General features: G+C 42.5%; 1 protein-coding gene across 4 annotated transcripts in view; it reads left to right on the forward strand.

Moving 5' to 3' along the window:
* Positions 1–16,148, forward strand: part of dym (dymeclin) — a 77,368-nt gene that overhangs the window by 19,280 nt on the left and 41,940 nt on the right. For all 4 annotated transcript variants that reach the window (XM_049019733.1, XM_049019730.1, XM_049019731.1 and 1 more), the window contains exons 9-10: positions 13,998–14,183; positions 14,972–15,150. In XM_049019733.1, coding sequence (XP_048875690.1) covers positions 13,998–14,183; positions 14,972–15,150 — 365 coding nt within the window. The remainder of the gene's footprint in view (positions 1–13,997; positions 14,184–14,971; positions 15,151–16,148) is intronic.

The raw sequence follows: 16,148 nt of genomic DNA on the forward strand, positions 1-16,148 counted from the left end.
ATAACAGCTGTCACTCTTCGAGAAAGGCTTTCCCTGAGATTTCGGAGTGTGTCTGTGGGAATTTTGCCCAAATGTCTAGGAATGCATATCAGCTGTGCCTGTCAAGTCTTCCCAGAAGAGTGGCAGCTGTTATAGCTGCAAACGGGGGACCAACTCCATGTTGATGCCTATGGAATTCAAATGGGATGTCAAAAGTTCCTGTGGGTGTAACGGCCAGGTGTCCCAATACTTTTGTCCATATAGTGTACATGCATGTCTTTGGGCCGGGGAAGTATCTAGGGGTTATAAGTAAATGTTAACTGTTGTGGAAACTATCCTGGGAAATGTGAGACTCTGGTAGACCTGGGTAGCACTTGCAGTTGAGCCTCCAGTTCTCTGTGGATGACATCTGACATAGAGGCACGTTGGGGCTTTAGCTGAATAATCTAGGGCTGAATCTAATGGGAGGTGCCTTTTATGCTTAACTCTGACTAAAGACTCCTGTCTGAACACTGAGTAACTGAGTGGCTTTCAGACCTTCTCTGACCCCATGGACACAGTGGACTCTGGGCCGACGTTCCAGAGGCTGCAGACAAGTTAGTATAAGGTCACATTTGCATGTCTGCTCTTAAAGGCTTTCTGGTGCAGAATGTTGTTTAGCAGGGAGAGATCAGTAGGGCTTGGGGTTCATGCTGGTCCTTCCAGATGTCATATATTAACAAAAGGCTGTGGGTCAGTCTGTCATTAATGTGGTATAATGCACGTGTGTGGTGTGTGTGTGTGTGTGTGTGTGTGTGTGTGGTCATGTATATATTACATTGTGAGGACCAAATGTCCCCACACCGTGAGAAATTGTTCATTTCCTGCATTCCTTTTTTTCCCCAGTCCCTACAAGGTGAAACTCAATTTTATAATGAATGAATAAACAAATAAATTAAATCAGTGACTTAAATCAAAAAACTAAGGTTATGCATGTATAAATTGTGTGTGTTTTATTATATGTATATGTGTTGGGGACACTTCTTGGGGGGGGTGGTTAATGTAGTAGTGCACTCTAAGTAGGTATGTGTTCGTGTTAGTTATGTACGGATCCCATGTTTGTTCATCATTAATTAATCATGACTCTTCATGTTTTTCATGCAGGAACTCATCCATAACACTAACACTTACCATATGTGTGGATGAGTGTATATGGATAAAAAAAAAAATATATATATATATATACATATATACACACACACACACACACACACCAATCGCTAGTTGTAATCATTCAGACAAAAGGCAATGTCTTTTTTTAATAATCTGATTATGATACGTTCCCTTGCTTCTTAGTCAGAAAGGCAGCGTGTTTTCATAATGGATGAAATGGCAGTTAGCCTTTCGGAAGCCGCTCCCTAAGGAATTTTCTTCTGCGAGACTGTATTTTACGCAACTCTGAGCTTGTTCAGAGACAGGAAAGAGACATGGGGGCGCAGCGCGATGTTATCTGGACGGGAGTAACAAAGTGCGTGATGAACATGACGGGCTTTTCAGCTGAGGCCTGTGACTAAGCTCCGGTGCGGCTGCTTCTCTGTCTGTGAATTAAATATCATTGATAGCGAGGCAGTCGGACGGCAGTGCCCCGAGAGATGGGGGGGGGGGGAGCTTAAAAACCACACTGAGGCCTTGCAGTTTGGGGGGGAGGGATGGTGTTTTGGCCACATTTCTCTGTGTGTTATTGTAAATATCGATTTTCCCTGTTTCTGTGTTCTTTTGGGGATTCCCGCGTCCGTTTCCACAAAGCATTCCTGAGCATGATTTTCTCCAAGGAAGTTTTCTGCTGGCGAGAGGTTTTATTGCATCCTGAAGAAAGGAAGTGGGGGGGGGACATGGAAAGAGCACTGCAAAGGCAAAAAGAACATTTCACTTTGGCCTGACGTGCTTCAGAAAATTCTGGCGGGTGAGGGAGGGGTGGAAGGGACGATGCACAAAGGCAGAGCAGAAATGCTCGGCCATTATAGTTCGCTTTTGAACAGAACTGCTCGTTCCCGGGGATAAATAAGTGCTCTTTGTTGGAGGCAGACCGTTATCAGTGAGTCATCAACAGGCAGCTTTTCTGTGATCATTGTATGGAAGCCGCTCTTACTATGGCCCTCATGTAGAAAAAGGCATTTCCTATGAAATGGAACATGGAGAGAAGCTTCAAGCCATCATGCATCTTTCTTACGTTCCCATCCATTGCTACTTGAATGAGCCTTCGATATAAAGATTGATATCTCCGATATTGCAGCACCAATGGGTTCAAATTTACAAACGCATTACCTTATTTGGATGGTATTAGAGTTGTGCAATCCGATGTCCTCTTCTGATGCAATGATTTTTTTGCGTTCGCTTCAGGGTGTCTGCTTCCATCTAGACAACTTGCATAGTGTCTGGGTCCCAGACTGATATTCTGTGTTTTATATACTTAACATGTCTTTTGGACAGGATTATATCTAGGCTTTAAGTTTAGTATATCAAATCAAAGTTTAACAAATGCACAACAGTACAGCATCCAGTAATATATGCAGCCAATGAAATTTTGTTTTTGATCAGTATTACTGTATTATTATATTAGGCATTATTTATTTGACAGTGAATAGTTCAGATCATTGTCACAGGCTGGTAAACCCAAATATTTAAACTTTGCTCACATTTCTTAGTTATACCATCTCTTGGGAACAATGCATAGATTGATTACATTTCTGATATCTATTGTCTAAATAGTCTCGTAGTATATTGCAATAAGTGGTACGAGCAAAGCAATGATTATAATTATTAAAATGTGTAGATTGCCCTAAAACTGAAGGAGTGCCGCATAGTGATATATAAAAAAACGGCCAGTTTTGACATTTGATCCTATTAAGAGAGTAACTCAATAACTGTTTGATGGATCTTTTTCAAACTTTTCACAGGAATTGGGGGCGGGGGCAGCAGAATGGAACAGATTAAATTTTGAGTCGTATTGCTCCAAAAGTGAAGCAGTACTACACAGTGATAGTGAAAAATAGCTATTTTGACACTTGATCCCATTAAGATGACAACTCAGAAATTTAGCCGGATCATTTTCAAACTTTGCAGAGCCCTTTTATGGATGCCAAAGTGGAACCAATTCAGTTTTGAGACTGATTGAAGCAACACTGCATAGTACCAGCAAAGGGAATGGTGGAAGCAGACATTTGGCCTTTTGAATGTCATAAGTCAAAAAGTATTTGAATCTTGTATTTTGAGACTGCCCCACAATTAAGCAGCACTGGGTAGTGATAACATAGCGAGGATCTTTTCAAAGATTTGATCCCGTTGGCACGATAACTTAAAGTATTTTACAGATCTTTTTCAACCCTTGCAGACATACTGTAAGGTTTTAAGATCTGAAGCTGATCAAATTGTGAAATTACGCTGCAATTGAAACAGTGCCGCAGAATGATGGAGAAGGGAAGGCAGCTCATGTACTTTATCTTGTCGGCATGGTTACTCAAAATGTGCCCAACCTTTGCAGGCACATTATATGGGTGAACCGCTGAACCTGTTTAAATTTTGATGCGAATCTCACCAAAACTGAAGCAACTGCACTTATTGATGGCAAAGAAAAGGGTAGGATGATTAGAGGCTTATCTTTGTGAACGGGATCAATGTGTCTCTCGTAATTGAGTCTGTTTGCCCTGGTTTATCCCAGATAGCCCTTATAACCACATCAGAAATCATTATGTGAATGAAAATCTGCACCAAAAAAATGTGCATTTGATCAGATTCAAAACTGTAACAACAGAGGGCAGCGATACTGAAACCTCCAGCAGAGGGCAGCCAATAGTGGAAATGGAACTTCAGATAGTTTGACATCGATTTCTGATTACCAGCGTTCCCTTTGTGCAAATTCTATCTGTAGAAGTATGGTAGCCAATCAGTGAAATGCACTTTATTTTTTTTGGAAAGTGGGAATAGAGCATACGACAGGCTTGTAGTAATATTATATTTATAGTGCAGTGTTTTTATTTTAATTTTACCCTGTTCCCTTTGCTGAAAATCTTTTTGCATCAGTTCAGTCTGAAATACTTGCATGAATACTGTATGCAAAAAAGGAAAAGTTGTCCATGGCCATGGTTCCTTTAACAACGCAGATTTTCACTTCATTATGCAAACGCCCCCGTATTTTGTAATGATTTGTCACATTTTCTAATGGACAGTTTGAAAGCGGCGGTTAGTACGAAATGTGGGAGTTGTACTCTTTCATGATGAAAGTGTAATACTGTGCATTATGTGCTGTGCAAGATGGATGTCTTCATTCACACTTTGTCGAGTTATTACATACTACGTCATGTGTTGTTGCAGTTCCTTCATGTTTTTTATTTTTAACGTCATATAATGTGTGGGGGCACATGGCGTGGTATTTTTAATATTTCTGAAAGTTGCAGTTTTGAAATGGATCTTTCCCCGGCTCACCTAACTGGTGGGGAACGATTCTGCAAATTGTCACACTGGAATGTGCAGTAAATGAATAAGTATACTTTCAGAACTACGTATCACAACAATGACTCGCGACATTCAGGTAAAAACACATTAACTTTTACATTTCCAGGTGATCCATCCAGTACTTCTGGAAATTGTAGAAGCTGGTGAATGTGGGATGAGTACAGCTTAGATAGCCAGACCAAATGTCAAGGAGGTCCGGGGACTATAATGTTGTCATTTCCAACAGCACTGCATCCAGTCATGTCAAATGTATGCTCATTTCAGTTATTAAACCATATCAATGGTTGTTTCTACTGTGTATATAGCTTACAGGATGCATACCCTTATGCTTTAATGTAATCCACACGTGTGACAGTCATTTCTGGCTAATTACCGTGTGTTTCCCAGCTACTTAGAGAGTACAGTATGTAGGACATCGTAAACCTGTCCTAATTATCACTGCCAGAGGTGCTAGACTGCTTAGGCCGAGTTGCAAGACGACTATGAGAGCGCCGCTCTTCACCTCCGCCAGTGACGTGGTGAGGTTGTCATCTCGCGGTTTCGACCTTTCTTCGACATCCTCGTTCGCCAGGATGTGGTTCAGACGTTTTTTTTTTTTTTTTTGCTTCGTTGTCTCGGTTCATCGCCACGTCTCTGCTTGATAAGAGCGATTAGTGCTGGTGTGAGATGTGCAGGATGCTAGATGTGAGCGCCTCTTCCAGGGTCTGCTGTTTGGCAGATGCTTTTGTCCAAAACAACGTACAAATGAGGCAAATGGCATTTAGTTTTTACAATTGTGAACCCGTTCAGGAAAATGAAGATTTGCCGTCCATGGTCCTGAACCTTGAACAATACGTAATGTGTCTGGCTCCTTTTGCGTGGTCTCCCTGTTTTTTGGGTGGGCTGCCTCCTATGGCCTAAGAATAGGGGTGTTTCTAAATTGCCCATTGTATTCGGGAGTTTGTGCATGCCATCATTTGGATTATGGAAAATAATTTTTTACATTGCCATGATACTTCAGAATACAGTTCAAGCAGCATAAATAGAACTGTATGTCACTGCAAGTGAGTACTGGTGGTACTCTTTACTGAGTAATTTCTGTTCTTGGTGCCAGAGACCCTATTCTGAAGATCAATGGATGCATGAATGTTCAGAGTAACATAATTGCTACGCTAACTGCATTTCCACTGCAGCTATCTGGGTGTCATCAGACATTAGCGTGAGATGTTGTGGGTTGTGTCGCATGACAGCTAGTTCATACTGATGGAGGTATGTTTTGATGCACTAAGTAAATAATGTAGAGTTGTTAAAACCCAGAAGATTTCCCCCAGTGGTTTTTCCAGCCAGTTTCTTCAGAACGACAATATCTTGGTGCTTCCTGCAAAGATTCACTTGTTTGGTATGTGAAACTCGACAGTGTCCGCTTTGGTACAAGCCAGAGATTCTGGCGTGTGTTTCCCATAAATCAGGTTAGGACACGGCTGGGAGCTAATGCTCACAGACCCTTATACAGTACTGCCACATTACTGTTATACTGTGAGTTTTCTGTCGTTCTCTGTGCTTTCCATAGGTTATTTATTTATTGTTGAAAATTCAAAGTTTGTCTGCAAAATTCTGCAAATGTAGTGTTATCTACAAACCAAAAAACATGTTATTCGAACACAATGACACTCGATCTTTCTGAATTGGTCATACAGCTGTGGAACATGCTTGTAATACCAACTTTTTCAATCTATTTACGTTCGCCCTCAAGCAATGTGTGATATAAGTATTCTGGTCAGACTACTTCCTGATGGAGACAGCAGGGTTTGGAATATCTCTCCATCACTCATTCACCTTAAAATGCATTCAGTGGCGTGTCACATAGAACCTTGAACCTTATATTTTCAACCCTAAGTAGATTATATCATGATTATTTAAGCCCTTATAGCCATGGGCAATTTCAGCAAAAGAAATGTTAAGGAACTCGAGCAGAATAGTGGCTATTAATTTAGGCTCTCGACTGATCGGCAGGCTGCTATTTTTGTGTGAGAACATGATGATGACTGCATGGTTTGCTTTAGTCAGAACTGGAAAAAAGGGCATGTGAAAGAAGCTTCTCTAGCCACATAAGTAAAAACCTGCAACCCACTTCTCGATGCGAGCAGACAGAAAACCAACAGCAAGACCTCAAGAAGTCAACAGACTCACAGCAACGATGCAAATAACCTTTTTGTTGCTGATTTTTTAAGGAAGGGTCTCATAGTCTGGAAAAAGGAGGGAGGTCCTTATAAGGGCCGTCATTTCACCTACATTTAAGCAACCAGTCATTTTTTCCCCTCCTTTTCAGCTGTCCTGCTTTGCAGCCCTTGCTTGGTGCATCGGGTCCCCCTCTCACTTCCCGTCTATCAGTTAGTCTGGCACACTCCTTCGCGCCACCTGCCTGCTTCCCAGAATACGGCTGGGACAAAGCAGCCCCGCTTGAAGCATGGAATTCTCTTGCAATTTTTATTGTCTGAAAGTTAAACTGCTACTGGCTGACAGTGTGTCTGCTGGGAGGATTAATACCCAGAATTCCCTGCCTGCTAGCCGCCTCTCTCTGCTCCCGTTTGAAGGCCAGTGTTCAGGATTACCATCTTAATACTCTGATTCAGGGTCACCCATAGGAGGGCAGGCTGGGAATGAAGATGGACGGCCTCAATGTTAAGAGGCGGATTTCGGGTGGCTAAGTGGGTGTGCGCTCTGGATCGGCATGAGGTCAGTCAAGGATCTTAAGCTGGATTCTTCCCTCTTTTGTGACCGGATTATTCCACTGGCTGCCGGACTACAGAGCAGAGGTAGCAGAAAGGACATGAACTGACTAGACTTTTGAAATAGTCTGCCCATTAGATCACTGAATGGGATTTTAACTTTTTCTTTAAGTTGATTTCACCGGCTGGCTCTGGTTTCTTGTAGTACATCTTAAAGCAAGTTTAAGGAATGTGTGGGGGGACTCCATGTTTTTAGGGAAAAGAACTGATTTCTTCTGGCCCAGCTCGGAGCATGTGCTTTCCTAATCAGCTTTTGCGATGTAAATTTGAAAAAGTCTGTACATGAGGATACATAATTACATTTCTCAAATATGAGTGATACTAAACCCACCCCCCAGTGACTCAACTGTCTTTCTTTCAACCCTATAGGGGAAGGAGAAGTTGTCCCCCCCGAGGGGAAGTTGTCTCTTCGCTGATCCCATCTTGTTCTCAATGAGACATGCAGACACACATGTTGGTGAGAGCAAGTTTGTGGTCAGAGGGCAGGGTCAGTCAGCGTGCAGTGGCCCTTAGATATTGGCATTTAAGGGCCTTGCTCAAGGGCCCGAGTGTGGCATCTGTCTGCAAGGCTTGGTCACCTGATCACAGTCCTAACCCACTGGGACACACAGCCCTGCTGTAGATTTATATATACATGCAGTATCTTTGAGTAGCTGAATGTAATGCAGCTCTGATTATTTTGGATAAACCCTCACAAGCCAGTAAAATTGTTGTAGTGATATATTACCCTGTTACATACAGATTATTCTGAATTGGGGGCAATCAACACGTCTGTGTTATGCGTTAATTGCTCCAGTTAAATGGTAAGAAAAAATAAAAAGGTTATAATAATGCACACTAAAGCGGACAGACATATTCTGATAGCAAAGTGCATAGTCACTGTTTGTTCCATAGGTTGGGCAATGAATCTGAAGCACATGGTTTTAGACCATGATAGTTTATTAGTATGATGTAGGGCCTCCTTTTTGTGGCCAGTACAACATCAGTTTGTCTTTTGGAGTGACGGATTCACATCCTGCACAGTGGCCAGAGGGATGTTGATCTCTTCTTGCATTGTAGTGGTCACAATTCGCCCCTCTAAAAGACTCAATGACTCAATTTTAAGATCTGGTACCTGTGCAGGCCGTGGGAGATGTTCAACTTCTTCTTTTTTGTTCAGCAAACCATTCAGTCACCAGTCTTGCTGTGTGTATTGGTACATTATCATCCTGATGCACCTTCAGGGTACAATGTTTAAACCATTTGGATGAACAGCGTCCAGCAGCGTTGCTCCCATCTAGAACAAGTCATGGGCCTAGGGAATGCCATGATATTGCGGCCCAAACCATCGCTGACCCACCCCCATGTTTAACTCTGGGTACACAGTAGTCCGGGTGCTAAGCCTCTGTGGGGCTTCTCCACACCATAATTCTCCTGGAGGTGGGAAAGTCAGTGAAGGTGGAATCATCAGAGAACAATACATGTTTGACATTCACCACAAGCCATGATTTGTTGGCACCATTGAAACCAACGTTTGGCAAAAGGTTTGACTATACCTGCCTGACCAAGAATATTGACCCTGTAGAGCTCCCAAAAAACTGTTTTTGTGGCGCACATTTAATTCTGCAGTGAGCTGGGCAGCTGTGGTTTTATGCTTTTCGGATACAATTTGGGTTAGTACCCAGACATCCTTTTCAGACAGCTTCCTCTTGCTTTCACAGTTCCTGTTGGATGTGGTCCGTCCTTCGTGGCAGTATGCCAACATTACCCTGGATACCTCGATACACCAGAAAGACTTGCTGTCCTGATCACAGATGCGTCAGCGAGACGCGCACCAGCAATTTGTCCTCTTTCAAGCTCTGATATGTCTTCTATTATGAAATATTTTATGTTCAGCTGTGCTGTTCAACCCCACGCTCTGCTCTTACTGTCAGTACGTGCAGTCAGTGAAGAGATGCATGTATATGTGTGAAACCTCAAACACGGTTTTGGCCAGGGGTTGTTTTCTTGTCCACCCCCTGTATGTAGTAGAATAAGTTCTTAGCTTCATGGGGCTATTTGGTTATTGGCTAAAAATACGTGAATCAAAATAACAGAATTTATCCAGAAGATATTTTCATCAAGGGCAATGTATTTTTGTCACTGTGGTTTATATGTGCACTATGTACACACATACGTTTAGAGCATATACTCCTACAGCCTGATGTGTAATAAGAAGACGTAGAATTTCTTTCATGGTGTGTTTGCATAATGGTAAGGGAGCGTAATCAAAGTGGTCTTTGTGAAATTGGTCCCTGCAGTATTGGTCTGAATGATTGTGGAGAACAAAGAGGCTTTATTTATTATTGTTATTTATTTTTGAATGGAGTGAGCTGTGCTGACTGGGGTGTCAGACTAGAGAGGGACGATGCCACCTGTCACAGTGTCTGTGGGGGGGGTGCGGGGGCAAGCAGCAGGCATGGGACGCCAGCCAAAGAATCAGCACCAGAGACACAATAGGAGTCACACTGCACTCGGGGTCTGAAGGGCTTTTTCAGATCCCGACACTGAGCTGCTTTCAGAAGATTAAACCCGTAATAAAATGCTCCTGTGCATGTAGACGATCCCTCGGGCCTGGCCATGCTGTAGCTAACAGACGGGACGTACAACCTTTCTTTTTTCACTGACCGCTACACTGTGTAACTTACAGCTTGTGTGCTGTTAAATTTTTTTCTTACATTTACCTGCTATTAATTAAAAAAACTTCCTGAAGAGGAAACCTTGTCAGCCACATCAGTGTAGCTAATTTTTCTTTGCCTATGCTGCTCTTATTTCTGGTCGAATTTCCTGTAGGCTCCCCACTACCTGGATATATGTTCTTCCTGATTCTAGGACATGTTGTATACCAATAGTATCGGTTGAGTATAAAAACATGCAGTTGTTGAGGACAGAGCAGCAATGATGGTTGCTAGTTGGCCGCCTGTCTTTTTTTAGGTGTGGCTCCTGAAGAGTTAATGCTAAAATGTTGTCGATTCATTAACAAAGACTGCATAAAAAGTTTGAGTGACCAAGACCATTGATAACCGAAAAGTCACTCTCCATGAATAATAAGATTGGAAATAAAACATATGACAGGACCGATTGTTGCGGCAAGCTGGGCCGAAAGCATGACCAAACCGTGCTGGTAGCGTCACCATCCGATTGGTCAAAACGCACAGGAATACCAGTGATCTGCATTGATATGCATGGAGTATCTGAAGGAAAAAAGCATATATTCTATTTATTATTCATTATTAGTAGTATCGCACATCATGATGTGTTGATGCATTATATTAATAATATATACTTTGTTGATCCCTGTGGGGAAATTTTCTGTTCGCTATCCCTGTTTGCTCTCTGTAGGTGAGAGCAAGCAGGCTGTGAAGGACAGCCACCCACAGCGGCGCCCAGGGAGCTCGGGATCATGGGCCTTGCTCAAGGAGCCATAGATGTGCCGAGGCTGGGCTTGAACCAGAAACCTTCTGATCCCAGGCCCAGAGGCTTAGCCTACTGGGCCACACTCTGCCGCATGCACCGGTGCCTCGGAACTTGAACATTTCTAGCCTACTTAAAGTACTATGGAACAGCTGAACGGAATAGATTCGTAATGCAAATTTACACAAGCTAATGCTAATTTCGCTAGTGTTTGATGCTAATATGACATGGCAAATCTCTCCGATGTTCTAGCAGGAATTAGCATATTACTATGTGGACAAAAATGCTAAGGGGTGTAACCAGCACAATTTTATCACGATTCATTGTCTGTTACAGTTTTTGGAGTTTGGAAATGGTACAGTTTTGGTACACTTTAATTAATGAACTCTATTTCCCATAGAAGAACTCCTCCATTCAACAAAACGGCAGCATGACTTACTAGGCCTTGGTTGTGTCTCTGCTGAATGAAATCAAGGAAAGAAAAACATTAAAATTAAATTAAATCCTTCTCTCTAAGCTTTGACAACCTCGAGGTGATTTGCCTCCTCTAATTTACATAAACAGGGTACATTCTTTTATTAGCAATATTAAATGTAAAAATAACAAAGTGCAAAATCAAGTTGGGGCCCTAATGGGAGACTTATTTCTTCATGGTAAAAGACAAAAAAGCACATCAACACTGAAACAAGGCGACTGCTCCCAGATCTTATCTTTATAAAGAAAAGAAATTTCATTTGACAAGAACATACACAAAGTTAAGCATATTACTGCTAAGCAGTAACCAGTGGCATTCACTGCACAGTAAATGTAGATAATCGATATTACAATCTCCAGTCTCCCAGAGAACGCATAATGTTTTTGATGCGGCAGACCTACAGTACATAAAGGGGCAAAAAAATCTATTGTGGCGAGTGACTGAGTCATTTTAATAAAGAAGATTACAGCTCTTTTAAAATGAAAATTGCTTTTTTTTTTATTTTTTATTAACAGCCACTATCGGTTTAATGTTGGCAGCGGCACCAACAATCTACATGACACTTGCGGCTACCCATGTAACAACATTTAAAATTAACATAGACACCCAAATACACATATTAATTCACACTATTTAAAGATCAGTGTGGTACGAAGCATGTCGGTGGCTGACCAATCCCACGCCGTCACATTACGTCAGCCAGCTGCCGACAGTGGGTGGGATCACTGCTCATAAAATGTCGTATTACTGAAAGAACGTTGCTGTTTGACGTATGCAGCTACCTTTCTCCTGGAGGCAAATAATTCACAACATCTGCTATTCTATAATAACATTTAAATTCAAGCCCTCAAAATAGACAGTTTTAGATGTTTTTTTTTGGGAAAAACGTCGGCTTATATTTGCGCCAATATGTATAGGAAAATGATAGGCATATCGTATCACCACGGTTCATGTGTGTATTGAACCGTCGGGGGCGTCCTGAACGGTTCGATGATATACCGTGTTCTGTTATACCCATAGTAAATATGTGTCTCTTCGGTTTTACGTCACAGTTGCTCTCCAATCCCAGCAACACTTTTACAAAACCGATCCTTCTGCGCTGAAAAATTGAAGTGAGCTGGAACTGCATCGTAACTAGTGTCTCTTTGCAGTATGAGTCAAGTATGACCTGTATTGCTTCTGTAAAACCTAATAATAACATTTTCAAATTTAACTTTTATGTGGATGCAAATTTTGTGCGATGTCTTATCTTAGCCTTATTCTGATATGCACATTTGCGCAGCTGTATCAGGGTTTGCTCGGAGTGGTTGGAAATAAGTGATCATTTTGGATTCCTTGTGTTTCCAGCTTTATTAATTGCCATCTAAGGTATCGAAATTTGCATGCCTGTGCATGTCATTGTTACAGTAGCTCATTTGTGGCTGTTTAGTCCTTGCTGTCCTCCTTGAACAGTTGTTTTATCCAAACAGAAACATGATTTTCACATTCCTCTGTATGTCCTCTTTCTGTGTCTATGGCCCCTAATTCGAGCAGGATACTTTGAAAGCTTGGCTTTCCTCTTCCGCATGTAGAATAGAATGCCTGGCCTTCTGGCCTGCGTATCAGGTAGGAGGGCTGAGTATTTGATAGTGAAACTTGAAGCCTTTTCTCCCCATCTCCCGCTGCTCTCACCAAGAGTTCCTCCCATGCATCCAGGCTCACTGTCCCACTGCAAGGTATCTCAGGAATCCTGCTGGTTCCGTGGGCCCGTTCTGTGTTCGTTCCATTTCTTTCCAATTGTTGGCCGGAATTTATTTTTTTTTTTTCCACATAACTAACACCGATTCTCTCCCCCGTAGCTTGTTCTTTGCATGTAATGGTTGCTCCAATTTGGGCCATGTAGCTGACAAATGGGATGCGCAGATGGGAAGCTGTTCAAATGGTCTGTGCTTTCATCAAGCCGGATTACACAACAACCCGTCCAGCCATTAACAAAGGAAGTATTGCATTATACACTCCAAGGGTGGGGAGGCAGACTAGACAGATGACAAATGGCAGCGAGGTGAAAGGTGGCTTGTGGGTTGCTCTGGAAGCTGTGATGCCAGAACCTTGGGTTAGGAGCCTCGGTCTGGCGCCGCCGGTGCCAGGTCTGGGCAAGGGTTAGTCACAAGATTGTCGTCTCTTAGTCTAGTCTACCAATATTTCTGAGTCGCTAAATATCACACTGAGGATTACGATTTTTTTTCTGGGGAGTGAGTGCGTTGATCATGAGGTTCATGGGGCTACTGTATCATGCAAACAGGTCCAAAAAAAATACTCATCGCAGATCACATGCCTTCTGTTGTGTCTAACAGACTAAAGGCAGCTCTTCTTGAATCTTAGCGTTCACCAAAGTTTGCTCTTTGATGCTGCTCAACAAATGGATCCACACTCAAATTTGCTGGATCATTAATTATCGCTATTATTGGCATCATAGCAAAGGCTATGTCTCTCACTCCTATTCCTTGCATCCTCATTTATTTGTGTTAATCACTCAACTGTGTCAAACTGTCAAAGTCCTGGTTCCCATAACACTGTTTTTTTTTTTTGCACAGCAATTGATCATTCAAAGTAAATTTTGTCCTTTCTCTCAAGATTAGCTTTAGCCCAGTGCTAGGGACACTCCTTTAGATTGATTTATGTTCTTTGACCACTAGAGGGCAGCATAGAGAAAAGCTAAACCAGCACTGTATGAGCCTTGTATCCTCAATAAATGGTCTTTACGTCGGTATTTTAGTTCTGCATTCCACTGTTCCGGTGATCTGAAGGGGGTCATGTGAGGCCGATGTGTCGTCTGCTCTTAATGCCTGTGCTGCTCCCCTTCCTCGTTCCAGGTGGGCTCTGGACCGTCTTCACGCTCGGGGGTGCCGGAAGCAAGCTGAGCCCAGACCAAGAGCAGCAGCCTCTACCTCTGCCCAATCAGAGCCTGTTGTTACTGCTGGTGCTGGCCAACTTGTCCGATGGCCCCGACTGGCCCAATCCTTACCGACAGGCCATCAAGTCATTCAAGAACACGCAAGGTGGGTGGCTATTCGCCCCCCCCCCCTCCCCGCAATGCGGCTCTTTTCTTTGTGATTCAGCAGCCGTCATTTACAGATTCCCCGCCAGTCTGCCTGCTTCCTGAGTTTACATTATGCTATTGTTTATTTTTCCAGAGTTTACTTCTGTTGGTTTTTTAAGTTGATGTGGCAACGTGTTTCTATGTCATTGCTAATTTAAAGGGACACGTCCGGAACATTCTGCTGGCCTGGATGGCCTTGGCTGTTATTTGACTGTCCAGCTTTTATGCACATTTTAATTTCTGCTAGCAGTTAGTTCCATGATGCAGTGAGGAATGCTGGGAAAGATTCTCACCTCCTTAGGATCCTGTCATGTATTTGAATTATTCATTTATGCTGTTGTGGTTTAAATTGCTTGGCAAAAATTACTTAGATTTATAGTACTTATTTGTATTTTTTTTTCTTAATCCGAGCAGTTAATCTGAACAAAATATGGTAATGTCGTTAAAAAGCTGGTCGTCAGTGTGTTCCAGAACATCCTGCCTACGTGCAGTAATGTGGTTTGTCCCGTTGCATTGGACTTTTGGTCATAATACTTGAATAATATCTTTAGCTACCAAGTAATTGTACTTGACGTTGACAGGGAATTTCACTACTCTATATATTTATATTGTTGATTTTTATTTTTTTTTTGTTACAGCTTGCTGAAACCAATTTCTTTTGAAAAATAGAATAACTGTACTAATAATGTGATATTGGGTTGAATTTGGAGAGCACTCCTGACCCTAAATGCGCCCGGTCACTTTCAGATACATCGTCTATCCCATCGCCGAACCTGCACGCCTTCCAGATCAACTTCAACAGCCTGTACACGGCCCTGTGTGACCAGCAGAGGTCGGATCAGGCCACTCTGCTGCTGTACACCTTGCTGCACCAGAACACTAACGTGCGCACCTACGTGCTGTCCCGCACCGATATGGAGAACCTGGTGAGCTGGGGCGCCCCCACAGACTTCTCCTCTGCTTTTCACGTTCATGTCCAAGTTCCAGCTGACCCGACTCCCTGCATCCTGCTGTTCCGCTGATTATTCCCCCTGGAACCCAAACACACTTATGCAACTTCCCCTGCTTTCCCATTGATAGCTTTTCTGCACCGTGAGTTTTCAATTAATTATTGAGTTAGTATTTTGCTTGCTGATGGTCTGATTGCACTAAAAAATTTTTATGTTTTCATACCCTTTTCTTTAATTTGGGAATGATTGGTGTAGTCTTATTATTTCACAGAACATTAGTAGTGTTCTGTAGTAATGCAATTGAAATTTCTACAGTAGAGCTGCATGTCAGTGTCGGGGTGGTTCCGAGTTTTGACCGTATTTGTGCCAGTGAGGGTGGCTGTCTGGCTGAAGCTCTGTACCTTCTCCACATTTTTAAACACTTCCCCACAATGATGACATTCCCGTTCACAAACATTACTCAGTCTCACTATTCACCAACAAATTATTTCACAATGTCTCCAAACACGAAGCACATCATTTCACCATCTACCATTAAGTCACTTTTGGTATCCATGACTCATTGCAGCATAAATGGATTTTCCAAGAAAAAAGTTGCATTTATGAGTATTTTTATATCCGCAATGGAACTGTCAACTATTAACACCATATTAAACAACAATGATCGAGTGGTTCAGTTGTTTAAAAAAAACAAAAAAAAAACAATTCGGATTCTGAGGCAGTCTTTTAGCTCTTGAAAATTTTTAACTGAGCAGAGATTGCAGCGAGCTCTGTGACAGTGAGACTCTGAGCTGATGTAATGGAGTAGCACCCAGGGACAGGTATCGGTATGCTGGGGGGGTGATCTTAGTCACTGAGGCTGCGCCATTGGCCCCCGGTCACTCCCATTGACATAATGGGACACGGGAGATGGCTGGCAGCTGCTCAGGAGCGTAAGATGGCAGACAAGAGCTCACCAGGTCTTAAGTACGTTA

This window comes from Brienomyrus brachyistius, chromosome 7 (genome assembly GCF_023856365.1).
Source record: "Brienomyrus brachyistius isolate T26 chromosome 7, BBRACH_0.4, whole genome shotgun sequence".
In the NCBI taxonomy this organism is placed as follows: domain Eukaryota; kingdom Metazoa; phylum Chordata; class Actinopteri; order Osteoglossiformes; family Mormyridae; genus Brienomyrus; species Brienomyrus brachyistius.